Source organism: Chaetodon trifascialis, chromosome 13 (genome assembly GCF_039877785.1).
Source record: "Chaetodon trifascialis isolate fChaTrf1 chromosome 13, fChaTrf1.hap1, whole genome shotgun sequence".
Taxonomy (NCBI): Eukaryota; Metazoa; Chordata; class Actinopteri; order Chaetodontiformes; family Chaetodontidae; genus Chaetodon; species Chaetodon trifascialis.
The window spans coordinates 7499192-7526713 of NC_092068.1; the positions used below are offsets into that span (position 1 = coordinate 7499192).

The following is a 27522-nucleotide window of genomic DNA, read 5'->3' on the forward strand; positions in this document are numbered from 1 at the left end:
TTTTCTGGTACATTTGAAAGCAGAACAATTTATTATCAAGAACAAGAATATCAAACAAGAGAGAGGAAAAAAAGTTCATCAGTTTCACAAACTTGTTTTTGCTGCAATTTAATCACTTAAACGTTTCCAGCACATAGAGAATGACTTATTAAGCTTGGAGATTCTTCCATTTAATCTTACGCCTCTAGTTACAGTTTTTCATATTTTCTTGCCCTATTGTCAGTATATAGAACTGCTCCGCTGAAACCAGAGATCAAAACAGTAGTTATTAAGAGGATATTCAAGGGGGGGTTTATATGTCAGTTCTGTAAAGTGCTTTTGCCCCCCTTCTGTCCTCATCACAGATTAAGCAGTGGCTCTCTTGAGTCTATTTGTGATCTTGGTTCCTTATTGCCAGTCGAAGGTGCGCTTCACCAGCCTGAAGAAGGTTCGATTGTGTTCCTGTAGGTAGGAGCGGAGCTGCTGGAGGACAGTGCTGTTGACAGCTGGGTGAGGACGTCCCTTAGACTCGTGCAGACAGCGTTCTCGACCATCACTTCGGATACAGTAAAACCCCTTGGTCTGGTTGAAGTAGAAGTTGGTGGAAACTATCCTTGGGGGCAAGTTGAGGAAGCGCTCCACCTTCTGAAGCTCTGGCAAGGGGTCACGGATGAGAGCGTCCCCATCCACGATGTGTATCTGTTCCAGAGGGAAGTAGCGCAGCCAGTTGCGCATGTGGATGTCGTACAGGCTCCTCTGAATGGCCTTGTACCGGATGTTCAGGGCTCCATTGCGCACAAGCAGGTTCTCAATGGCTTGCACCGGCTTGTGGTTCTCCAGCCGGTTGAAGTACACCTGGGTGTAGTCAGAAATGACCCGCTCAGCAGGGTCTCGCAAGATCAGTAGCAGCTTTATGGATGAGTTCATGGCGCAGATGCGTTCTGGTGCGAGGGCTGACGTAAAGTAACCTGGAGTTTTCTCCACGGTGATCTGGTGTGGGTAAGAGTAGGGCATCAACTCACGGTACCACTCAAAGCCCTTGGCATAGTTCTCATCCCAGTCAAAGAAGTGCACCTCGGTGGCAGCAGCAGCAACCTCAGGGTGAATGTCGAGCATCTCCAGCAGCGCTCTTGTGCCTCCCTTGCGTACCCCAATAATGATACTGTGTGGGGCTCTTTTACTAGTCCCTGGGGGTGGAGAGGAGGGCACATCTCCAGAGACATTGGCTGGTAGTCCAGGATCAAGGTCCATGGGGTCCAGTGTTATGCCAAGTCCTGCCTGAATGAGCTCAGGTGGGGCAGCGTATGTCTGGAGAACCAGGAAAAAGGCCGATGCCAGGAAACAAGCCATGGTGATGGGCTGATGGGTGGAGGTTGGCCAAGAGACAGAAGTAAGAAAAGGAGAGTGGTTTAGCTGTGGACAAGATCTGTCTTTCTGAGCTCAGTGTTAACAAGAGCAGTGGGAAGTGCAGTCTTTGTCTGCCATTGAATTTGACCTGGAGGAGGAGGAGAAATCATCGGCAGTCCACAGCACATCTGTGGGGTAGAACAAAGACAAAAAAGAACAAAAGGCTTTCAGATTTCAGGCATATAAAGCAGAATGAATGGCTGTATTATACTGAAATGGCACTTTCCTGATTCACCTGAAAAAGCAATCCAGCCATAAATACAATCCATGTCTGTTATAAGTGTATCATCTCAAAAGGATAATCTCAATTCATCTTTCTTTGAGTCTCTTTTCATCTTCCTTCTTCCCATCTGCTTTCTCCTCTAACTCTATAAAGTCACTTTCAATTGATACTGTAATTTCCTGGACTGAAAAACATTTATCCAGACAGCTCGTTAGAAAATGTGTCTGAGATATGCAAGTATGGCTGAAGGCCAGAAGACGAAGCCGGGGTGCTTTATCTTCCTTTACCAGGTCAAAATCCACACTGGAGTCAATACACTGATGCCCCAGAGCATCGGAATCAAAGCATTTGGAGATTTATAAAGACAAATTTATTGCAGGAAGTCAGATGAGTTCCCACTTCTAGGTGACTTTGATTTCCTATACGTGTCAAGAAAGATCAATACTCGGGCAATGAAATTCAGCAAACACAAGGAGGAGGATTTAGGGCATTAAATTAGACTTATAATATTGCTGAAGAGACCCTCAAAACCATGGGAAAATCTGCTGTCTCGTCGATTTTAACTTTTTATCTTTTATTACGAGGGCTGTTGCATATTTGAATATTTTCCTTGTTTTCTTGCCTTCAATAGGCCCTTCTCATATGGTTTGCCTTCACTTAAACAAGAAATAACATGTTCAAAATGTTCCCCTGCTCCCAAGCAAGAAGCCGGGAGCTGAAAGAGCGGAACAATTTTTTATTTTTTTTTAAATGCCATGGAATTAATTTAAAAAACAAACGTCTTCAGTTACCTTCGCAAGGAAAACAAGCTGAGAGAGTTGTTGCTTACACTGTGCTAGTCAAAACAACAGGGCCGGGCAAACATCCAGCTTCAATAGCAAAGGTCATGGTAAGGTAATCTAAACAAACAAAGATATTCCCTGCCTGGGAACTGACTGCCACACACACACACACACACACACACACACACACACACACACACACACACACACACACACACACACACACACACACACACACACACACACACACACACACAGTAGTACAAAGCTCTGGATGCATATAGTACATATATTAAGTGGTCAGCACCCTATTGCTCATCACTTATAATGTGGGCTGGAAATATGTTACAGATCATTTGAATGCATTTTCAAAACTGCTCTGCTTCTATGAAAGGCGCTTCAACACATTTGGGATGCAGGGGAAATCTCTCCCACCAGTAAGACGCTGAATTCCTGCATCACTTTCTGCAGATAGAATTTACTGTAATTACATCTTAAAGGGAAAAAAATGAAGAAAAAATACACTGAGTGTGTGTATGTGTTAAAAAGAAAGATCGATGCGAAAAAGAGTAAAATATTAAATACATTTGCTTTTCCGTGGCTTTCATAGCAGCAGGGAGGCTGCACTTTCAACTAGTTTTTTCCAAGCTGTTTTTTTTTTTTGTACAATTTTCTCAATAAATATCAGCACAAACAGTATGGACGATCCGTTCTCTCTCCTGAGGCATTTTCATCATACCTAATCCTCAGAGCATGCATTTGTACAGTAAAACACCAAAGGTAACAGCTATGTAATAATAGTTTAATTCTAAATTGATCTATGCAGTAACTGATATGAAAGTCCTGGAGTCATTTTTGTCAGTCATTGACTTGTGAGGCACGCATGAAAGTAACTTTGCGGAAATCTGTGCACGTGAGTCTTTGTTAGCGACCAACTGTCTCTATTCTGTCTCTGCTTGCGGGAATCCTCCAACTCAAGTGCAGTTGAATCACGGAAGTGGTCCCTCGGATTCAGCGAGCTGTGTGAGTAGTATAACAACCAATGCACGTGGTGCATTTCTGTGATGTCACCGGTGGCCTCTCTCTCACCTTACAGAGTCTTTCAACCATATAAAGGCCATGACACATGCCCCCGCTTCACACTACGATCTGTTTCTTGAGTGTGGGACTGGGCCTGTGAGCTGAACGCAGGAGAGCCGACCTGCCCTACAGGGCCCAGGGTTGTGCAAGGAGGCACTTATGTGCTGTGACAGGCGCGCCTGCCTGTCAGCGTTTCCCTGGCAGAGAGCTGCCAAGTCCAATGCTAACAGCAAGGCAGCCAGACGAGCTTTCTGTCTCATCCAATTCCCCCCACTGCCCTCACAGCACACCACCACCTGGAAGGAGCCATTGTTTCACATTCCACAGGGCCTTATTGCTTTATTCAGTGCTTGATGCATATCTTTCCAGCTTTTCATTCGCCACATGGCAGCCACGCTATCTGGCAGACCCTTTAACCAACACGGTTTCCACTGAACACTGTGGAGCCAGTGGGAGGTTACCTAACTGGGGTTGGCAGGGGACAACTGCGGCCTCACTAAGATGTGGGAGTAGGATATAGAATCTGTGTGTGGTGGCTCAGCGGGAGCACTGCTGCCTCTCATCTAAATAGTAGCTCTAGTCACTTTTTCGCTCTTGGTGTTTGCATGTTTTGCTTCTGCGCCTTTTCTATCAGGACAGGTGCTCCATCTTAATCATCTGCAGGTGTGAGCGTGAAGGTGCAGTCAGACCAGAACTGCCAGATGGAATTTATCTGTGGTGAAATGTGCAACTGGAAATACTGTGGAAATGGCTGTAAGGAAGCAATACTTTTATTAGTGCCTATTTTAGAATAATAACAGTAATAATAATAACACTAGCTATAGCAGTATCCCTCTTGCTCTGCTGCTTGCACTATTGCACTAAGCTGTGATATCAACCAGAATATGTACACAGGTCTGACACACTGGATCAGGATGAGTGCTGATACCGAACTCACGGTATTCATTAAAACAGTTTTCCAGTCACTTGCATTCTGTCAGTCACAGCAGGCCACAGTTGTTTATGCCACCGAAATCTCTGGCCTCATGGTAACCTAAATAGAAATGATGCCAGTCACAGTGAAGTACACAGATTTTTTTACAGTCAGTATCTAGAGAAAAAAATGTTGGATCACTTCATCCCTAACATGAATAATTGAAATCTCCTTTCAGTTTTTTTTTTAATTATTATTTTGCAGTTCAAGTTCAGTCAGTTTGGGAAGACGGGGGATCAGTTTGAGACGGGAAACAAAGGGGTCCTGCCCACATCTTCAATTAAACCAGTGGGTAATGAATTCCAGTTTGACTCAGTCAATTAGTTCCCACGTGTGTTAGCTCTGTGATTGGCCAGTGATATGCTCAAGATATTTCCCTGCGTTTTCACGCTGAGCTATGCTCCAGCCTCTCTTTGACCCTGACCGTGCATACGTGGGTATGGACACTGAATTTGGTACAGACTGAGACATGAATGCTTATAAAACAAAACAAGCTGTACCACCTTCCCACTTGAACCCATGATGCAGAGCCTCCACATGCGAGAGCTGCACTTGCTGACCATTATTGGATTTAAAACTTGTGTGGCAGCAGAGCAAAAGTGCTGCCGACCGCCTGAGCAGACAGCACAACCAACAGATCCGCACTATTCATTATATCCCACCAGGCTAAGAGGAGGGCTCCACAGGTTCTCAGTGCTACAGGAAACCAGATTAATAATTAATAATTAACCCAAACAGCCTCTATACATCGACAGAACAAACCCTCATTCATATTCAGCAGGCCGCTCTGCCATTAACTGTGGCAGGCAGCAGGTATTGAACAGGGCAGCTTTGTTTCTTTAATGGCCGCTCATTAGAGACATTAGTACAAAATAATTATTACTGCAATAAAGCTTGATGCCAAAGGCTGGCTTTTGTGCTATTAAACTGATTGATTTCAATTGAGGACTTTAAATGTATTAATCATTGCTGCATTATTTTTTTTTCATGTCGTGGTCACACATTTTAAAGGATTTACACACTTCAATACACACATGCGGCTGATTTTTGAGATTTTTGTTTTCAGCATGGGTGGAGACAAAAATGTATCTCAAGTAGAAGTGAGTGTAGAGACAGACTTCCTTATCTTCCTGGTTGTTTCTTTCCCTTCCCCCCTCTCAATCTTGTTTCTCTGTTTGACCGGCTCACAGCGTAGATGAGCTCTTGTAAGATGCAGTGACCCTTCCCCCAAAAAACTATCAGTTGGGACGCAGAGATGCACTCACCTCCATTCTGTTTTCTTCTGCACTTTCCCCTTTCTCCTTCGTCTTTTTCTCAGCCATTCTCTGTATCAGGCCCTCAAAAACCAGCACAATATATTTCCCACCCACACACATCCAACTGTAACTCTGAGACTGCACTCCCACATACAGGATGGGTTTTAAATTATGGATGCATTTTGGTTCACAGTGGGATTCCTGGCTCAATTTATTAATTTCTCTTATAACATAAGACTTCAGCTGCTCACAGAGGACAGAGATGATATTTTCCTCTCTTCTCAACCTCCTCACATTTCTACTCCGAGAACCCAACACAGTTATAAAACACTATTTGCATGTTTAATTTCTGGGCCATATGAGGTATACTCCCAGGGAAAACGAGTAAAATCCTTCATTTCCAGCCATGTGTTGAGAATCCAAAACACTAAGTAGATGCTCTGCATCAGCATGCAAGAGATTTTAAAGTGACACCTTGAGCGCTGCTGAGCATTTCAGTCCTCCCACAAAGCTGGCTTGACCATGACGAGAAAAAATAATGAGTTTGCAGTCCCCGTCCATGCACACCAGTGGTAGAGAACAGCCACTTACAGGTGAGTTTATACTGTAGGTCGGAGGCTGTGGTAGCTTGAGCACAGACAGTTGCCACTCTCAACCTCTCCCCCCTCACTAGGAAACTGTAACACAGGTGTTCCGACTTAGTTGTATGGAAAATTCCTGTTTTCTGAAATTGTATTTTCTTGTGAAATGTGTGAAATGTTGCTATGTGTTGACCCTCAGGGCCACCGTAGAATGCATTGTACAGAGAAGTTTCAGTTATATAATCTGCCCTCACTGATATAAATAGGTTGGACAAAGTAATAGAAACACCTGCCAGTATAACGCAATACAATTCAATAGCAGCACACACTACATGCTCCGAAATGGCCATAACAAAGAACTGAACATTATAATGTATGTGTGTGTTTATTAGACAGCATTAGTTTTAGCTGGGTGAACCAAAAAAAAAAAGGTAAATGAATGTGTGTCACTGCAATGCTGCTAGAACCTGCATCCCAGTCATACTCTCCTCTGGGGCCACCTGGTGGATAAGCATCTCATGCTAATTTCACATAATTTTAGGACTTCATGCATCCACAACATCAATTTTTTTTAGCAAAGAACAACTTTGACTAAAGGTTTCAGACATCAGTTTTGAATTAATATATCTCATCATGTTGAACGGTAATTACGACAGTGGTTGGTTCATATTTTTTTTGGAAGACCACATTGTACTTTATTTCAGTTTCCTGTACCTCTAAAGGAGTGTTTAACCCCCTTCCCTCTCATTTGTCTCAGTTCTCACATCACAGCCACGCATGAAGAGCTGTGAAGCCCCCACCTATAGTCTCACTCTGCAATGCTGATGCGTCATTGATTCCCATGCACCCCCAGCTCATCCCCTCGTTCTTGAATCCCCAAATTTCATCACATCCTTATGCATAAATGACTAAATGACATCACTAAAATGTGTTCCATTCAGAAATATTGCATTCTTTTTGGCCAAATCAATTGCAACGATGGCAGTAGCGGGAGCTTGGATTAGGACATGTTATCTAATATTGATGTAGATGTTTCTCTCTGACACCTCAGCAGCGTTTCACACAGTGACACTGAAGATGGAGAGACAACATTTCCTTGCTTTGAGAGGAAATTGCACAGCAGCTCTGATGGTAAGCAATATTTGGCTATTTCGGGAGTGCATGAGTAACACAATGACCTAATCCACACCCACATGTCAGAAGAGGCATTCATTACGGACTTCAAGAGGATGAAATCTGTCATTTGCTAGTACACCCAGACACATGTGGCCCCAGGCACTAATTACAGTGTTTAAACTGTGATCTTAGATACATTGAATTAAGCCTTCACAGTATAGCCATCTTTTCAGCTCTTTTTTCCTGCGGAGTGGTTCAGTGTGCGATGCAGTCCCTTCCAATTACCAATCCTTCTGCCCACTGCCATCTGTGCACAAGTAGAACATGAGCCACCCAACTTGAAGGCCTGTGCCTCATAAATAAATATACTGTATGTTTACGCTACATTGCCCAAATCTGCATAAAGATATGTATCAACAAACAATGCCTCACTCCATTTTACATGATATTAAAGCTGGAAACACTCGTGGTTTTTCAGATTTTTTTTTTTCTTTCTGGCAGATAATACAGGGGTCAAACAATGCTGCATTTAGCCACAAACTGTCCTTTCCCCATGGCCTAACCCCTCCAGTTACCCAGCCTACACACACTATTGTTCAACTGACTCAGGATTGCTGTAGCAATCTCTGTTGCTCGGCTGCATACCCTGGCCCAGGCCTCCTCCAGTTTAGCGTTGACATTTGTCAATGCTCAGAGATTTATTTCAAGCATCAGCTGACATTGTCTGGATTCCCAGGAGGCATTTTCACAGATAAAACAGGCTGACTTGCTCATCACCCCTGGATGAGTGGAGGCAACCAATCCCAGGGACGCTGACTCACTCGGGGAAGTGTTCGGCGGTCCTTCAGAAACAACAACAGACTATGAGAAGGAATTCAATCAGAGTGGCCTGATGATCCCCATTCAAGCTGCCACTTCTGATAAGGCACCTATGCTTCCCACAGCATTGCGATCTCTCTGCTGCAACGGCCTCCTCATCACCGATACGAAGAAAAAGCTAATTTTGCTCCACCAATTTAATGCAACCGTAATTCTTTTCATGCTTTTCGCATCAAGCCTTTCCTAGTTCTCACAATGAGTCTGATCTTCTCCATGTTAATTAATTGCTCTACAGTTCATCGCAGAGGGAACACTTTGAAATGCTGACTTAATCAAAACAAATGCACCAACTTTCCTCTCTCTTCTTGGGTCTAAGCCTTTGGTAAACCAATGCTGTTCTCTAGTCTCGCAGGCATCCTGCAAACTGCAATATACACATACATTATGGATGAATTACTTCATCAAATAAAAAGCAGGGCATCTTGTAATGAACTGTGAGGATACTCTTAATCTTTGATGAGGCCTATCTGATGAATAGTTTAATGAGAAAAACTATGGGAAGGCCTGCTGGGTGCTGACAAAGATATCATAGCTCTGATGAGTTATGTGCAAAAAGAAAAGCACAATGTTTAGAGAATTTTACGATCTTGTAGGGTTGTTTATTAAATATCATCGATCTTACAGCTCATAAACAGCATTAAGTAATACAACAAGTGTAATCGCACCTCAGCCGAGTCTTGAGTTATGCACTGTGCAAGCTGTACTCCAGGGCAAAGCACATAATACATATTAACTAAGGTATGTGCACACTGGGGGCTTGGTATTTCTTCGAGGAGGTCAACTTAGATATCTCATGTTTATTTCCCAAAAACTACAGCTGGTGTGTGCAGTTCTGCATAACTTGGAAAACCTTTCTCGCTCTGGCACAGCAACATCCTATTGGTAGGCGCATGCCACAGATCTGCCAGTGTTTTCCCGCCATCACAAATATGTATTCAGCGCTGCAGAACTGGAGGTTTAGTATTTGGACCTTCTGTGATGTGCTGTTGGCTGCCAAGTGTTGAAGTGATTCTACACCAGGCTGCAGTTAGCGAGCCGATAATAATGTGTTCAACTTAAAGCCGTTTCCCACAGGGGTGTCATGCATTTGCTCGCATCAGAGGTCGAAGCATTATACAGTTAGATGTGTCAGTGCTGGTTATGGTGCTCCCTGCTGTAGCAGCGGGATACCACCAGCACACATACGGTAAACAAACAAGAGGGAGCATGTTCTGTAGCCAGATACACAGTGAGCAGAAGACGGTATGCGTGAGGAGAGGCTGTGTCGAAGCAGCCATCCATCCATTCATTTTCTATACCACCAACCCTTTCGGGGTTGCGGGGGGCTGGAGCCTATCCCAGCTGTCGACGGGTGAGAGGCGGGGTACACCCTGGACCGGTCGCCAGTCGATCGCAGGGCAACACACAAGACAAAGAACCAATCACACTCACACCGAGGCAGTTTTTAGAGTCACCAATTAACCTAATGAGCATGTTTTTGGTCTGTGGGAGGAAGCCGGAGTACCCGGAGAGAACCCACGCATGCACAGAAATCCCCACCCGGGGATCGAACCAGCAACCTTCTTGCTGTGAGGCACGCGCACTACCTGCTGCACCACCGTGCTGCCGCCGTCGTTCCTTACCAACAATCACAAAAGATCTAGCCAGAGAAAGTCAGGGAGCAGCTATAAACTGACCCCCCAGAGTAGATGACTTGACTGTGACAGGATTAGCTTCATTTGTTTGCGCAGTACGTGTGAATGACAAATCAGTCAAGCGTAACTGTGAGATATGCAGATCAGAAATGGAACGAGTATCAGACTGACAGTGACAGCAACACATTTCTGGAATGTCATTTAGCCACAGCGAATGACCTTGAACTGGAACTTTCACAATATCGAGCTACCTCATCTGCATAAGTAATTCAAGTTGTCGCTTCACATGCTGGTCATCGATTGTAACGTGATCGGGCAGACTGGGCAGTGCGGGTTGAGGTGGCTTCGCCATCTTTCAGTGCAGAAGTTTCAACCTTTGTCATTCTCCCCCCTCCCCCAGCAGTACCCCCCTGAAAGAAACAAAACACTGTATTTTTATGTTATGTTGTTCATTCTTCACATTCAGAGACTTTTACGTTCTTTATTTTGAAATTTACTTTTGAAATTGTGGTTTGTTTCAGCTTCTTTCTCTTTCGGCGCATCCTCTCTGCTATACCACCAGCACTTATATTACTGCTGTAACGTTCATGTAACACAATAACTCACTTCTCTATCTGTATTTCATCATGTTGCATTGTCATGTTGATGGCCACCTACCACCACACCAAATTCCATTCTCAAATGTAAGACCTTAAGGTGTCTTTGCTTAGGTGCAAATCCACATCAGTATAAATGAGATCTACTGCAATGCGCTAAGAAAATATGTCACTTTTAAAGCTGGTTCGCCTGCTACTCTGATTATTTCCTTCTTCCAAAACAGTGGTGGAAAATACCAGGAGCAAATGCCAGGAGTTGAGTTTTCATTAAAGCAAAATTATGACTGACAAGTTAACTGCAAGCCAGATTAATCAGAGCACACAAGGCCAAATTCCATTTAAAATGCTATTTTTTAAATGGAGTCTGGCACAGTTTCCCACTCCACATGAAACATACAGGGGCTACATCACTTTCAGCAAACTTAACAGATCACGCTGAGTGCAGAACAACATCACCAACCTGTTAATACTAAATATTCTCTGGTCTAGTTCAGCTAAAAACAAAAAAGACAGAATGTGTCATCACATTGGCGTGTTGCTCATTACAGACCTTGCTTGCAACCGGTACTGTTTTCTGGATCTTATGTTATCTTCACTTCAGCTGGTCACCTGGCTGAGCCTCGCCCTCAGTGAAACACGAGGCAGAGGATATTAATGAATGTGTGAAATCTTCAGACAGCGCTCATTAATTCCGCAATGGTGATGCACTGCTACACTGCTACAGCGAATACAACACAAACTGATCCACAGAACACACATTTCTAAACATAAAATGTCTAAAATTATTATTTTTTTCAAATTCAGATACATGCTCAAGCCATGAACACCTCAGACAGTTACTTCCTCTCCACCTGGCTCTGCCCACCAACTCAGTATTTCTGAAAAAAAGTCACTGGCAGGATATCCTTCATTTGGGCTTTTCACACTACACTTAGCCCAGGGATAAAAGCATTCCTAGTACCTTCTTAGCCCCAGGCTAATGGAGCTGTTAGCCCCAGGCTAAGTCAGTTTTCACACCGTGAAAGTGGGCTAACCCTGACTTCAGCCTAGGGCTTGCTGGCCCTGCTCCAGAGCAGGGTTAGCCCAGGGTTTGTGGGATTATTCCCCAAAAATTACTAAACAGATGGCTAAAAGGCGCCAGTGTGATACAGGGCTTTAGTAAACAGAGTAGTCACATGTCGTTCGAAAATCTAAACGATCGTTGTGTGTTCCAACGGACATTTAGCCTAGGGCTAGTAGGAATGCAGAGTGAATTGTGTCGCCATGGGTTTAGGCTAACCCTGAGGTAACAATGTGTGTGTGGAAAGGGACTGTATCATCTCAGGGTCAGCTCAGCCCAAGGCAAGGATAGACCTTCTCACAGAACATATGTCCACAGCAGCAAACCTCACACTTCACAAAACCTGCCCCCCTCTCTTGTCATTTCATTAAATTTGCCTGTGAACTAATTCCCCTACACACAGACACGCACATACACACACACACACACACACACACACACACACACAAATGTATGCTCTCATATCATACTCATACCTTAAACTAGCGGCAGTCACCACATAACTCCACATCACATCGTCCATCAATCAACAATCAGTTACACGGATGCCACAAAATGCACATTGCTGAATGGCTTCAGGTGCTCAAAAACTCACAGGACTGGTGAAAATGTCAAAGTTCTGCAGTGATTAAGCTGTGGTGTGATTATCTCCAAAGTGCTCCAAACGCACCCCAGTGTTGAGATAAACACGCTTTGATGTTCACTGGATTTAGCGTTGCTCTCGTCTCTTTTAAGAGAGTTTGCCAAACAGGAAGTCAGCCACTTTGGATTTTGTGCGTTAATTTAAATTTCTAAACACATGTTTGAGGCCTATAGGGTGCTCAAAAAGTCACAAAACTTCACACCGTTTTCAAATAGGTAAAAATTAAGATTTGATCTTGCAATGGGGCTTAGGTGTGCCACATCAGCTCTATAGCAACCACTAATTATTCTTAGCCTGAAGACGCATTTTTCACCCTACTTGAAAACTCAAAATTTGATATGCTCACTGCTCTTATTATTTCAGACATATTTCACTTTGGCTTTCATTAACTTTGCTCAAGCAGAAGTCGGCCATTTTGAATTTAGTTCATTTTTCCTGTATTTTATGCTAACTTTTTTTTTTAAATGTCTCCTTGATGTACAAAACTGCATATGCACTTATCATATATATTTAACACATATCATATATACATATATCTGTTGATTTGTCACCATGGCAGATGCATGACACGATGGAAAAGAGGAAGTGGGAATAATTCAGCTCAGCCTCAAACTTCATAAAGCTGTTGATGGACTGCTCCTGATAACACCTGTGTGACATTCATGAGTCATAGTCACAGGTCCACCTTCTGGAAACAGGAAGCAAGCCACATGTGACAAACATCGTTCGACTTACATGAAATTTACACTGTTTGATCACTTGATGTACAGCAACATCATATAAGATAAGATAAGATAAGATAAGATAAGATAAGATAAGATAAGATAAGATAGGACTTCATTGATCCCACATTGGGGAAGTTTAGTCGTTACAGCCAACAGGCATTGCAAAGAGCAAGCAGAGCGGCATAAAGAGGTCAAAGGAAAAAAATAAAAGTATACAAAGTACAGAATAGAAAAAAACAACTATGTATATGTACATTTGTACAGATTCTAAAAAACTGTAAATGCCAAAGAATCCTACTGCCATAAAGAAGTACTGTTGCTAGTAGTCTCACCAACCCATTTTTATATACAGCTTATAAAAAATATGTTTGCCAATATGGATAAATCAGTGCATGTGTTCTAGCACCACATAGTGGACACATGAAGTGATATTTAACTGTTGACGCAAAGTGTCCAATAGCTGTGAAGATTCAGAGCTGTCGCTGCTGAGGCCTCTTGGATGACAGGACCCATTCAGCGCTGCTTGCAGCATTCATTTTTATTGTCCTAAGTTCTTTTTCTACATTATTTTTCTTGTTGTTCAGTCATTTACTTTTATTGACAACCATTGTTTCCCCAATCCCTGCCTTTATAATTGTTTATCTTCCACCACTTTCATTTTCTCTCTGTGCCTCTCGTCCATCTCTTGTCCATCTGCTTGACTGTTCTCCTGTCAATCTTTATGCCTAATTGTCTGTCTGTCTGTCTGTCTGTCTGTCTGTCTGTCTGTCCATCTGCCAATCTGTCCATATGCCTGTGTCTGACCCTCTGTCTGTCTATTACTGTCCCTGTATGTCAAAACCTGTATAAGTCATTATTGGCTTGGAGGGTGGGAAGGTGGAAGGGAGAAGGCAGTAAGGGAACAAAGGGAGGGGTAAGGTAAGAGTAGCCACTTCACTTATTTTGGCAATTTGTGCAAAACCTTCAGTAAAAAAAAAAAAAAAAAAAAGAAGGTTTTGCTCTAATTATTTCTCCTGCTCCTGCTGACTAATAAGAGATCCCTATAATGTGCTTTCAATAGAAGCGACGAGAGACAAAATCCACATTCCTCATTTTGTGCAAAAGTGTACCCAAACATTCATCTGAAGTTAACAGAAGCTTCAGCCTGAGTTAGACGAATCATGTGGATATCTTCCAGTGTTAGTCTTTTTAGTACAGAATTTCTGTTTTTGTTAATAACCTTCCACTGCAGCTCAATAGGGAAACACTGTCCAGGGAAGCAGAGAAGAAATTTTACACTGAAGACTCTAAAATAGGACTAAAATAGGACTCTAATGAGGACTGTGGCTTTTTGTCCCCATCACTTACTCCAGCAGCACATTAGGAAGGGATATCGTCATGGCCAGTATGAACAGGAGGAATGATTACAGGGAGCAGAATCTGTTTCAGTGTTCATAATTGCACCTGAATAACTCTTTTTAGACAGACCCTGCAAAACTGGCAACCTGTCCTTTATAAGACGGCATGTATGTATCATTTAGAAAAACAGCGTTATTCATACAAACCTTTGCTTTTGAATTAAAAATATTCAAGCTTTTTGAATGAAACTTAACAAATATACAGGGCTGCATGTACCAATAGTTTTCTTATTAGTCTGCCATATATTTCAAAAACTGTGAAAAATACCCATCACAAGCTCTGAGAGGCCAAGCTGACGTGCTCATATATGTTTTTTTAAAATATGACACACAAAAACACCTGGAGCAAACATCTGTGATTTTTGCTTAATCAAACAACCGAAAATGAGGAATCGATTGTTTCTAAATAATCTTCTGTTGATCCGGCGTGCAATATTAAGTGTCAACAAATATTTTAACTCAATCTCAAAATGACCAACGACTAAACAGCGCTCAGTATCATCTGCCGAGATGCTGAGCGCTGTTTGTGACTGCACAGTGGCACCTTGGAGGCAAATAACATCAGTTGCCTCTGTGCTCAACTTTGAGCCACATCCTTGTAATTTCCTACTTGCAGGGCAAACTAGATCGTAAGGGAAGTGTTTATCTATAATAACAATCTCCAGCTCCATTTCCCCATGCCTAGTCTGCCTCTCTGGCAGAGTGTTTCAGAGGTCTGACTGGGCAGAGATGAGGGAGGATGTAAACCATCATAACTTCACGCCGCTGTCGAACGCTCTATCATTACATTGTTTACAGCATTTGCCTTCGCACTGCTCTACGCCATTGCCTATGTAGTGCCGGGCAGCTAATCGGCCTTTCCTCAGCGCCCGAGAGGAAATGAAAAGTCCTGTGCCAGCTGGGCCTTACATCTGCTTCTGAGCAGAGTTTCCAGGTGTTGTTTACAGACATTTCAAGGAAGGCTAACCACAAGCATTGGCACTTCTGTTAATTTTTTACTTTCTCCTCTTGTTCTTTCTGGCCAACATAACACTGGCAGCAGTTTGAATGCAGTGTCACCGTACACTTGTGTTCAGCCTGCATAGCGAGGTGGGATTTGCCATCACTTTAAACCACTAGAGCATGCACAAACTGAAATGAGGTGTGGTTTTAAAAAAAAGAAAAAGGAAAAAAAAACACTGGGTTTGACTGAATTTAATGCACATGAAAAGGAAAACAGAGTTGTTAGGTGAGATGCATGTGAAGAATTCAGGCTCATTTAAATAGCTGAAAAGACCTGTCTGCGACTTAATGAAAATATCCGTGCATGTGCAGTTCTGGGTATGTGACAGAATCAGGTTAAGAAGATAGAGGGAATAAAAAAATCATGTCATTTCAGCAGGGTGACTTTCATAGCAGAGCGCAGCTTTGTCTCTGCTTGTAAACCCACAAGCTAATGTTGGAGCCCTGGTAAAGCTAATGAGAGTGCAGTATAATTTTATATTTGTCCAAAAAAAGGAGCATGAGCACTCTTGTATTTTATCTTTAAAAACACTGTGGTGCATACTGAAATGAAGCCCGAGCCAAAGATTAATCAACTTCAAGTCTTATCAGAACTACATAACAACTTATAGTATGAGGTCTTCTCACTGTCAATTTCATCTGTGCTGTCTTGTTGCACCATTCTTCATGAATAAGTCATCAGTCCCCCACTATTCCCCTTTGGCTTACTGCTCGTTCTGCCGCCTCCATGGCCCCGTAAAACCAACTGAAGTGTTTATGGGAGATAAGAGGCAAAGGAGGTCGCAGGCCCAATAACTGCTTTTATCACCCCACGTTCTGCAGCAAGGGCCATTTTATGGGTGAATTTGCTGAAGACGAATTCTTAATTAGAGAAGTTTGTGGACCCAGCTTCAGAGGCCTAATGGGGGAATAAAAAGAATCACAGAAAGGGGATCTGCAGGATTGCTTGTTGGCCTGCTTTGTTACTGTGTCTTGTAGCAAAGATGAGAATGGTTTGTTCTCAAAGTAATATCAATGAAAAAGGCCTTTAAAAATGGGTTGGTGAGGCTTGTTTGTTTAGGTGTGAACGCTGTGTGTCTAGACAACCCTGAGTCCTTTCGAAATTAGTTCAGGTTATTGATTTTCTTGGGGGCTTATCTTTATTAAAGGAGCATACCTTGTCAATGGAATTACTGCCTCGGCCATTAAGGTGAGCGGATTCTATTTCCCATTATTGTAAATTCCTGCCAGGAGACTTGAATGGCTGAGGTTAATAGGAATTGCAATGTTTTGTCCTGAACTTATCCTGTCAGGCAACAGTTGTAACAAAAAGAATGCAAAACTTCACTTCTGCGTCCTATACTTTTAAAACCAATACATCCCAGCTGCTTTATTTTCAGGGCAAAATGTTCCAGCCCAAAAAGCCGGACACGTTGAAAAACGTCGCCACCTTTGACAAAATGCAAGCAGGGTGGGATTGAAGGGAAGTAGCTCACATTTTTAATTAGCCAACTTGGCAGACATGTTTCACCAGACCAGACCTGATAATGACTGGGATCCTGTGTTCCCAGTCTCCTGCATATTAACTGAGAAAAAAGGAGAAAATTAATTACTCATTTTCCCAGACGAGGGGAGAGGGATCTCGTCCTTGATTGCATAATTTTAAAACTCCATAATTATCTCAACTCTGTAGCAAAAATGAAGGAAGGGAGGATGCATGTGAGTTTTCTCCTGCAGACTCCTCAAAGCTGGAGCACTCTGGGACTGAACGCGCTTTGCTGGGGACCCTCTCGACCTAAGTCGTACAGTTTCTGAGGTTAGCCCTCAGATTTGACAGCTCAATTGAGCAGCAGAACACTGGAACATTAGTCAAGTAGTGCGATGCAGTCCTCCCCCTTCCTCGCTCATCAACCCCTGCTGTAAAGCCTAGATTAACCATCTTTCACTTCATTTAGATGGAGGATTGTTTTGGGGTTTGCCTGATTATATCTGTCTCGAGCACACACCATGCTTCTATTGGTATTTAACAAAGATTAGCTTTAAATTGATGATTAACCTTTGTAATCCTGCGTGCATAGTGAAAATGGCTTGCTTGTCTTTACCACAGCCACACAAAAGAGAAGCTGCATTATCGTTCGGGGAAAATTGAGGCTCGGAAAGCAAATGAGGCAGTGTTATCTGCCTGGTGCTTGGCTGGATAATGAAGACGAATCTTCAGACCAGAGAGCCATCTCATAATGAATCCGAACAGATGAATTCCTTTGCGTTCTTAGTGTGCATCTTTTAATAAAACTTCATTGTGACCCTGACAAGCAATTGCCGCCCTTATCTCGCAAAGAAGCAGAATTTACTTGAGTGGTTGCCATTGTTTAGATGGCTGTATTAGGGAGTAATCAGACATTAAATGAGTAATTTTTCCATATTTAACTCCAACTGGGGAGGTAATGGTTTAATTTGCTGGGCAATGAGTTTTCCCACGTGTCGTGCTCCTTGCATTAAATCACAGGCGAATGCAGCTGCATCTGTTGCTCTTGAAATCATTAATGCACAACTGTACAAATGCAAGTCAGTGTACCTCTCTAGTGACTTCACCCATATGAAGAACAAAAATCAAACATCCTTTACAGAATACCAGAGGTTTAAAGAGCAAAAAAAAAGAGGAATACCAACTGATTTCTTGGAAACACAGAACTTCATCCCCAACTTTTGTCCCCTGTTGAACTGTGAACCTCAGGAACTGGGACTATGTACATTTCTATATCAAGAAATATCCACTTATAATACACTTAGATTTAATTTGAGTGAAGACTTTCATGGTAGTTTGAGCTGCTAGACTCATTACAAAATCTGGTTGATTAGTCTGATTAATTTGATAATCATAATTTAATCCAAATCAAAATGCCCATCACGACTGCCTAAAGGCCCAGCAGATTAATCAGCAGCCCCAAACCCAAAAATATAGAATTTATAGAAAGCAAAGATTCACATTTGAGAAGGAGGATTGAATGAACTTTTAGCATTTTTGCTTGAAAATGACTTAAACAACTAAAAACTGCTAAAAACTATTAAAACTATTGCTGATTAATTTCTGTCGATCAATAATTGATGAATCAACTGATCGTTTCAGCTCCAAGTATAATTCCATTGAGGATATTCAACATCTTACTCCCACTTTCTTTCAAAGCCACAAAACCTGAGCTCATGTTCAGCGCTATGGCGGACAATGGCCAAAACCACCCTCTCTCTACTTTTACCTCTAGTGATGAAATGAGGATGGTATATTATTCTTTGAAACCTTGGAAGCTGACATCAAATGCCATGCCTAATCCCCACTGTGCTCCACACCTCTGGAGCAGATCACAGCCTACACCTTGTAATCCTATTGCAGTTTATTAAGGGGATATGATGTAAAGAGGAAGCCGTGTGATGAAAACTCATTCTGAAGGTGAGGGCCAAAATCTGCCATTTTCACTGGCCTGAGCCAGCCTCGAGTCATCCTGTTAACCGGGACAGTTCTTATCACACGCTCACTCTTTGAACTAACAAAAAGATCTTATCTAATACAGAAATATATCATGTAAAAACTATCTTCCCAAAAATCTGTATTAGCACATTTCCCTCTGCCTGTATAAGCCTGGCGTGGATGTGCACTGTATGATAAATACTGTAGAACACAAATTTGGACAAACCAGTTTATCTGCTCCTAATGTGGTACTCAGATATGAGCAAATATGTAGCAAAGCACCAGCAGCAAAAGCATTTCCAATAATGGAATATGCATACACACATAAATTGAACATATGTCTGGCACGCACGCCATGGAATATTTCTCTGACACTGAAGTGAAGGCTAGTAAGTGAGTTCATTTACAGTGATGGATATTGGAATACAGATTTGAACCAAATGCAGCGCAAATGAATCAACCTCTTTATCTTCAGCATATCGGTAACAACAGAGAGGGAAAAAAAAAAGCTTTTTAAATACAGTATCCAAATCATTTTAGGCTGTCATTTTTGGCTCCTTTGCCTCTCAACGATAAAAAAAAATAAAAAAAAAATAAGAGCAAATGTGAAAATATTCATCTTTATCCTCTTATAGCTAAATTATCGCAGCTCATAATTATTAACTGGTCAAACAATAAACAATGATAAACATGTTGAACATCTGCTACACACATGCTGCAGATTAGTGGAAACAACAAATGATATAATTACAGATTTGAGGGAGTAAACAAATATGTTATCAGCAGAAATGGAGAAAACTAATCTGAAAGGACATGGATAAATCAAGAGGAAGCTCATGTGAATGTCTCCAGTATCTGAGTGAGCTTCAAATTATGGTTGCATTAACAGATCCATCTGATTATGCCTTTATATTGCCGGATAATAAGACTACACACTGTCATGAACACTTCAGCAACTAATACACAACAGGCCGACTCGTGAATCAGTATTTAAAAGTCTGTGACACTGGTCGCGAGGTAAAATGACACAGCCACCTCCTCTAAGACAGGGACGCAGCATGTTACACTGAGTCACCAGAAAAATAGAAACCTCTGTGCACTGTAGTACAACCCTGGAATATGCTCACTTTAAAAGCTGTAGTTAGTCACTGGGCTGCAGTCAGTTCATTAAATTAGGGCTGAAACTCACAATTACATTTAAATGGTCAATTAAACTAGTGATTTTTCTCTAAGATAATCATTTCATCATGTCCTCTCTATGCTTATGGAAAAAATGCACAGTGCCGAGATGGCGTCACATGGCAACCCCCCCCCCCCCCCCAAAATATTTCATTTACGATCATGACGAGAACCAGACCATGTTTGTTCTAGTTGAATAAACGATTGTCAGCTGATAATTTTTTTTTGCAATCGTCTAATCATGTTCAGTTCCATATCATGGGGTGAGTGGTTTATGGTTTTTTTTGCTCCTCCACATAAATGATGTGGATAGAACAGCTTTAAATATATTATATTGCAATACAGAATCAGTTACTGAAGAGTTCAGTGAACGGCTGTCTGACACGGTGTCAAGTTTTACAAAGGTCGTATTGTATTTACGTATGAGAGGATTTTAGTTCTGCATTACATAATATTATAGGGATGCAGCTAACATCACTACTGACTAATCTGCCATTTATTCTCTAGGTTAATCGATTAATCATGCGGTCTATAAAAATGTGGAGAAAAGCTTTTCCTGAAATCCAAAATGAAAACAAACCCCCAAAATATTCATTATATTATCAAATGACAAAATCTTCACAATCATGAAGATGAAAGCAGTGTTTGTTTGGTATTTTTGCTTGGAAACATGACTTGAATGATTAATTAATCATCAAAGTAGCTGCTGATTTTTAGTTGCTTGACTAAATGATTAATCAGTTTATCTTTTTACACTGTATTGATTCATAGTTCATTTGTTTTCAGATCATATATATAGTTGAGTAACAACACTTTCTGCCAGCTCTGTGCTTTTTAAGCAAAAAGGAGGGAAGCTAAGGCAGAGGAATAGCATATTTCAAAGTTCAATTTCAACTTTCAGATAAGCAGTATTCCCCTTTGAGATGGGAAAAAGAGAGGCGCCGGTATGGGCATGCTCCCTTCCAGAAACCAAGATGAACAGTCTCATTCAGGACTGTGGACAGCTCCCTGCTCAGCCTCAAGAGATGGCTGCTAAAGCCTCCGTCAGTCAGCATGACTGGGACATCATTAACGCTGGTCAGACAGCTTTCTCTGGAGGCTACTCTGTGCCCAGCCTTATCCATGTGCATGTGAGCCTTTGTTAAATACTCACTATTAACAGTATATCTACCTGTGGAAGACCTGTTGGACCTTTTGGTAACCAGTTTTCTACTTCAGGAGTAGCTTTGATCTGCTGAAGCTGAGCAAGGACTGAAGGTTTTGATCTGAAGGACGCCGTGAGGTCGTTACTCTCATCTCCTCAGTGCTTAAAATCAAATCAATCAAATCACAGATGGTCTGCGCCGCTTTTGTTAGGTGTCTGACCTTCCCACACTAAACCTAAATCAATGTCTTTAAAGATCAAATTTCATATTTAGACAAACCCAGATCTTCGCCTTTAGAACAAATGTCAAATGTTGCTTCTGGTCGTGGCGAGAGCGTGAGCCAGGAGGGCCGACCAATGCTTGACATTTTGTTCTCATGAGTATTCATCTGCCCCTTTAAAATCACCACCAGTGATGTGTAAAGAAAAGGGAAAGCAGACAAAAGAGAAGTACAGCTGAATTAACATTGCACGACATTTTTTTTTACCGACGATCCAGCAGTTGACTCTTTTCAATATGCAAAACGTAAAGCTGCCTTAAAATCATGTCCCTCTTTATCCCTGATAATCTCGTTCCAGTGAAGTCATCTCACTGAAATGTTACTTAAAGATTCTGCTCTCAGGATACCACACAGATGAGGAACATATTTCACAAACAGAGACCCGTGGAAATCTCATATCACTATCTGTTCCCTTCCTCAGCCTCACAAAACCGCACACACCCACACAAAATAAATGGCTGCATATGGTGAAGCAGAGGCATCTGAATCAAAACAAATCTCACTCCACGCGACGGGGTCACGATCCCTCCGAAGCGACAGATACCATTAATCTGAAAAATATGACAAGACATGGGTGTGATATAAAAAAAATACGGGTGTGTGACACACAGTCACCAATAATGAGGGATGTGGCTGACACGCTCCTACTCATCTGAGGCAGAGAACAAAGGTAATGAATAAATAACTTGGCTGATCATCAAGTGGAATGATGAATCTACTTCATAGCACTTGGCGATGATGGCGGCGTCAGCCTTTCTTCAACCTCTTGATGAAAAGGTGGCCTGTGAAATCTGTTCACTGGAAGGTGTCACCGCCTTCCGCTGTCTCCTCTTTCACCCACTCCCACCCCGTCCTATTATTTCCGAATGGCAGAAAATTAAGCGGGAAAAGGCCTGTCCTCTGATTCTGTCATCAGATACGCGGTGCCTTTAATAAGGCTTTCCCAAAGGCTCAGTTGAAACTCGGAGGCTTTTGATGACGAAGAAGCAGCTCCCAAGCGTCTGGCACTGACAGCTTCGATGCTGTTTTTTAATACTACGCTGCTGGTGCACATGGTGGGTATCAACCCCTGAGACATGGCGTATGGGCCGAGGTGGCTCCTTGCACCATGGATCGCTGCCTGCTGCACACTCATGAATTATGGAATTCGGCACAAATATGCAAATCTGGGCATTAGCCTAGTTATGGCCCTGTACTGTAAGTTACAGTGACTTATCTATTATGTATGAACCAAGGATGGGAGTGAAGAGGTCCTGGCAGCCAGCTTCATGGCCCGCTCTCAGTTGCTCACTTACGCATCATGAAAGAACATGAACAGCAGCGGAGGTAGCTCCAAAATGCTAGCTTTCTGCCGCTCCGCATCTCCAAAGACTTGGGAGAATTAGAGCTTGCTTCCACGCTCAATTGCCAAGCTACTTAAAATAACAATGGCTTCCACAGGATTTGGAGGCCTGGAAGATACATAGGGGAATAAGCATGAAGTTGTTGCTAATCCTCTAATTTCCCCCCACAAGGCTGAAATGAAATGCTAGTCTGATCAGTAATCAGTCCATGGGGGAGGCAGACAGGAGATCCAGCCAACTCCAGAGGCACACACAAAAATTAGCCTCTGTATGACATTACCATCACAATGCTGGATGAGTGATTGTACTCGGGTAACCTAATCACAGCGATGTAAATATCCCAAATCATAAAGCCAGCAGAACCGGGAATCCGCTAGGTCAAGCAGCTCACTTTTGAAATCACACACACTCTGCTCAGCAGCATACTGAATAAGTCGTGCAGCTCTGAGATGAACACAGCAGTGATTAGCTCGGATCAAAGTCAATCATCAGGCACATGACGGCTGACAACTTCCATTTAACTGGCTGCATGGGAAGTAATGATACCTGGTCCCTGTGAACCCTGTCGCTATGGTAACAAGAGGAAGCCACTCCTTCACGCTGTCCCACAGTCAGCCGTCCTGCTCGGCGTAACAGGAGAATGTTTTCTAAAGTTAAATTTTAATTCCCCTCACTTTTTGTGTCAGGTAACAAACTATGAGGCTGCAGCTGCAGCAATTTAGCATTTTCTTTGCAAACAAGGTCAAAACCTAGTGGAAAAAGCTGATGCCATTGACTGTTGAGTCACTGACTGCTCCCCAACACTCAGTGTTGTGTTTGTCACATCATATGCAGGAATTTAGCTAGCTAGAATTAGCTGTCATGGGTTCAGCTGCAGTGATGGCGAATGACCAGACTGAAAACTACTGATTCTACAAGTCCACCATCCAATTTGATTTAAGGTCTCGATTCAATTCGATTTTTGATTTCAATTTCTTTCTTCTTTTTTTTTAGAAAAAGAACTACATGGTATCAAGTGAGCTATTTTTGCAATATACCACATTGCAGTCAAATTTAATTTATTTAAAAATTAGCACAACTCACTGCACCAATCAATCAAACACACAAACACAGAGAGACGAGTCACTAGATGGCAGAAGGCTACTGTACAACAACCACTTTAAAGAAAGTGGCCTGGTGGGGAACATGAACTGTCCTCTGTGAGGTAAACTCGTGGGTCTGTTGTGGGAGGTGAGTCTCTCCCAGTCATAGAACAGTGCATGCTAAGCAGTAGTGGAGTTCATGTAGTCATCTGTAACGTGGCTCGATAAGCATAACAGTAACTGAAAGGCTGTTTATTGTGTTGACTGTCGCAAAAGAGAAATAAAAAGTCCTTGTTTGTGCAACGTTGCTGCGCCATTTTCCTGCATCTATCTTCTTTCTGAGTGAAAGGCTACTTTCCATGGATAGATATCACCAGCTGAGCTAGCTGCTAGATAACCGTAGAAAATGTGGAAAGTGCGCAGGGGTCAAAGAATTGGTTACATCACTGCAGCGCTGCCAGCTTTAGACTGTGTCATCTTTTTGTTTTTGTTTTTGTTTTTTCTAGCATGCAGCGCAAGTAGGCAGGGGTTGAGAGAGTAAAGAATGCAGAGAATCACAGATCCTGCTTTTGATTCAGAAGTGAAAGCTCATTGTGATGGATTTTCCATTTAGAACTGTAATGGTGACATCCCAACTCACATTATCGGGCCGTCCTGTAACTTCAGCGTTCTGCATGTTACCCCAGGATTCATATCGCGATCATCAGTCAACACGTGGAGTCATGGAGAAATGACCCACCAGCCCCAGCTGGTAAACTGCCTGTGTGTGTGTTGGAATTACAGTGATATTACAAAATACTTCTCCCGCCTGCTCACACGCACGTCATATGAATCAAATTACAGCTCCAACAGTGACGGTCAGAACAAAAATTGACGTTGCCTGGGGAACACAAATGTACGTGGTGCTGTCAGTATAGAAAAATGTCACTTTCTTTTGCTAATTACATTTTTGACTTAATATGTACAGAATCAAAACACCAAGGATATGTACAGAATTTTTTTTTCTTTTTAAGCAAAAAGGAATTTCAATTTCAGCCTGATTTTAATACACGAATGAAGGCCTTGAGATAGCATCAAGCACAGCAGACATATAAACTCTCTTATCTCCTGAGGGAGAATCAGCCAACCCACCAACCACAAAAAGAGAAAAATTCTGGATTTCATTAGCAACTTTAACAAATATCCCTGTAACTGCGCTAATCGTTTTCATCCTTTAATCCACCGAACGTAACCTCATCAAATATTAATTCCATTCTCTCCTCATTTTCTATTGCTCTCGATTAGGAAAACCTGAGGAAAGGAAAATGTGCTTTTGTTTTGATGCCTCCCCCCTTCCTTTATTCAAGTGGAGCCAACTGGATAAACTCCAAACAAAACAGAATAACAGGAAATTGTACACAATAAAGCATTTCTCTCCCCAGCTCCTCCTCCTCTTTCCATCCTTCCCACATGAAACTCTCCTGACGTGATGGTGTAACGTCCGCTGAGCCTCTACCTTTGTCCAGCCGTTCATCACTGAGACACCTTGAGTTTTCTTTGGGGATTTAGAAATCGTAACATCTCCCTGTACCTCCGTCGTCTTTACGATCAGACTCGTAAACACTTAGTGTCAGGAAAAGCCCACAGACCATCCCACCTTCAGCCTTCCATCCATCTTCACCTTTACTCACACATTCGTTTACAGGAGGAGCAAATGCAAATGAAATACGTGTCCCAGTTTAGCTACAGACACACAATCAGCCCATTCATGTTGATTAGTCGGCTGTGAAAATAATGAGGGCAACCCCGCTTTCAGGTTGACCTTTTGCCCTTTGTTGTCAGTCTGTATCCCACTTTTCTAACCAAGTTAATTTCTCCTTAAAGAAACTGCCTTTTAGTTCTAATTTATTTACATATACTACTATATATTTCTTATTTTAGCACTTTGAACACATCCACCTTTGATTTAAAGTGAGAGTTTTGTCCACATGTAATCCATATGTTTGCACAAATCTTTTAGCTTTTTGATATCTTGTGTATCCAAAATGAATGAAAACAGAATTTACTCAAGCACATTTACAGGCTGGCCTGAAGGCAGCCTAGTGCTAATTAAAAAATGAAAAAAAAAAAAAAACATACAGCACCTCACAGTGTAATAAACTGTCTACTACACCCATACAGTAATTCTGAGAACAATTCAGTGGCTGCTGCTGAAAAAAAAAAAAAAAGGACAAAGCATGTTTCATTTTAATTTCATCAGAGAACTTATTCCAGTCAAACACCCTGTTATGCCTTTGAGAAATCCTGCAGCTCGGAGCACATAAGCCAACACCCACATGCTCGTAATTAAAGGTGAATTGCACGGGCTGTGGTAATTTGCATCCTGTGACGTTAATACATGGCTGCTGGAATTTCACTTGGTAGGTCTGATACCAGATACAGGAGACGTGATGCTGCTCCAGCAAGGCTGCATTTCACCAAGAACAGGGAAGTGGCTGTTACCGTTAGTTGCACATGTCTGCCCTTTGACTTGAGCTCATACTTTCAACATCAAGATACATTAATACAAGAAAACACACACACTCAGAGCTAATAACAGAACTTCTATGAACTGTCTGCTTGAGCTTGCTTGTTATTTGAATCTATTTCAAACACACTAACTTCACACAATTTAGCCCAAACTTTTAAAGCATTAAAAGTGTTCTTCTTATTCTTATGGCACAGCCCATAAGATGTACTGAAGGACGTTCTCTTGGGAGCTTCTAAAGCTAATTTATTGGCTATAGCATTTTAATTAGTTTGATCAATACTCTATTACAGAGGATTTAAATGTGAACTGCAGGGAGAAGACAAGGCACTCATTTCACATGAATGAATGATCATGTGTCAAAATGTCAGAGCTTCAGCTTGCTGCAAGGTGATGCTGGATTTATTCTATCTTAATAATTGATAAATTAATCGCCCGTGAATTCAAACGCATAAAACATCCTTTTGTCAGACGCTGGAGATTCAAAGTGTTGCATATGAGCATGTGTGTGAGCCGCCGTGCCGTCCAGGAGCGGTGGATTTCCCGCAGACGGACAGAAAGTAGAGGAAATCTTCAGAGAAAATCTGGTTACCTCGCACAGGGGTTCGGTGAGGATCTCTGCGCGCCTCTTGGTTTGGGGTTGATCTCAGGAGCGGAGGATGATGATGATGATGCTGAACCACGGAGCGCACTCTTGCGCACTGCCGGTCCACATAGAAGAAAAGCGTCCGTCTCTGTTCTCCGCCACTCTCATCACTGATTCATTTGAAAGCAGACACCAGGGGGGAACGGAGTCCTTGCTTATTCAAAGTGGATAACTCGACTCCGTCTCCGGCTCACGCAGACGTGCATGTGTGGAGAGACGCGGGTAGAGTTGTGCCCGAGCCGCCGCTTTGCGTACAGACAGGAGGGAGCGGGGAGGAGCCGTCTGCCGTCAGATGATCAGGGCAAGGTGCTCTCTTCACTGATGCTCTGCAATCCTCAGCCTGAGCAGAGCTGCAGTTCACACTTTGACTCACTAATCCCTATCTAATCATCTGCTTTCAGCGGGAAAGACTTCTTATACTGTCACTCAGACTTGCACAGTGATGCTCTGTTTAAGTGCACTGAGATTAAATCTGTGGCCAGCTCATAATTAGTTATGATTTCAGCTTCATGCAAAATCCACTGGATGGGCTATTATTATTATCATTATTATTATTATTATTATTA

The 27522-nt window shown here is 42.3% G+C and overlaps 1 protein-coding gene across 1 annotated transcript; it reads right to left on the reverse strand.

Annotated features, from left to right (window-relative positions):
• Positions 1-27345, reverse strand: hs3st1l1 (heparan sulfate (glucosamine) 3-O-sulfotransferase 1-like1). The gene is made up of 2 exons (XM_070978206.1): positions 26903-27345; positions 1-1514 (listed from the first exon to the last, which is right to left on the reverse strand). Exon 2 carries the CDS (start codon positions 1327-1329, stop codon positions 388-390), a length of 942 nt encoding a protein of 313 aa, XP_070834307.1. The 5' UTR covers positions 1330-1514; positions 26903-27345; the 3' UTR covers positions 1-387.
• Between the last annotated feature and the right edge of the window lie 177 nt (positions 27346-27522).

Coding starts and splice junctions, on each gene's coding strand:
- hs3st1l1 (XM_070978206.1), bottom strand. CDS start 1,329: ATGGCTTGTTTCCTGGCATCGGCCTTTTTCCTGGTTCTCCAGACATAC.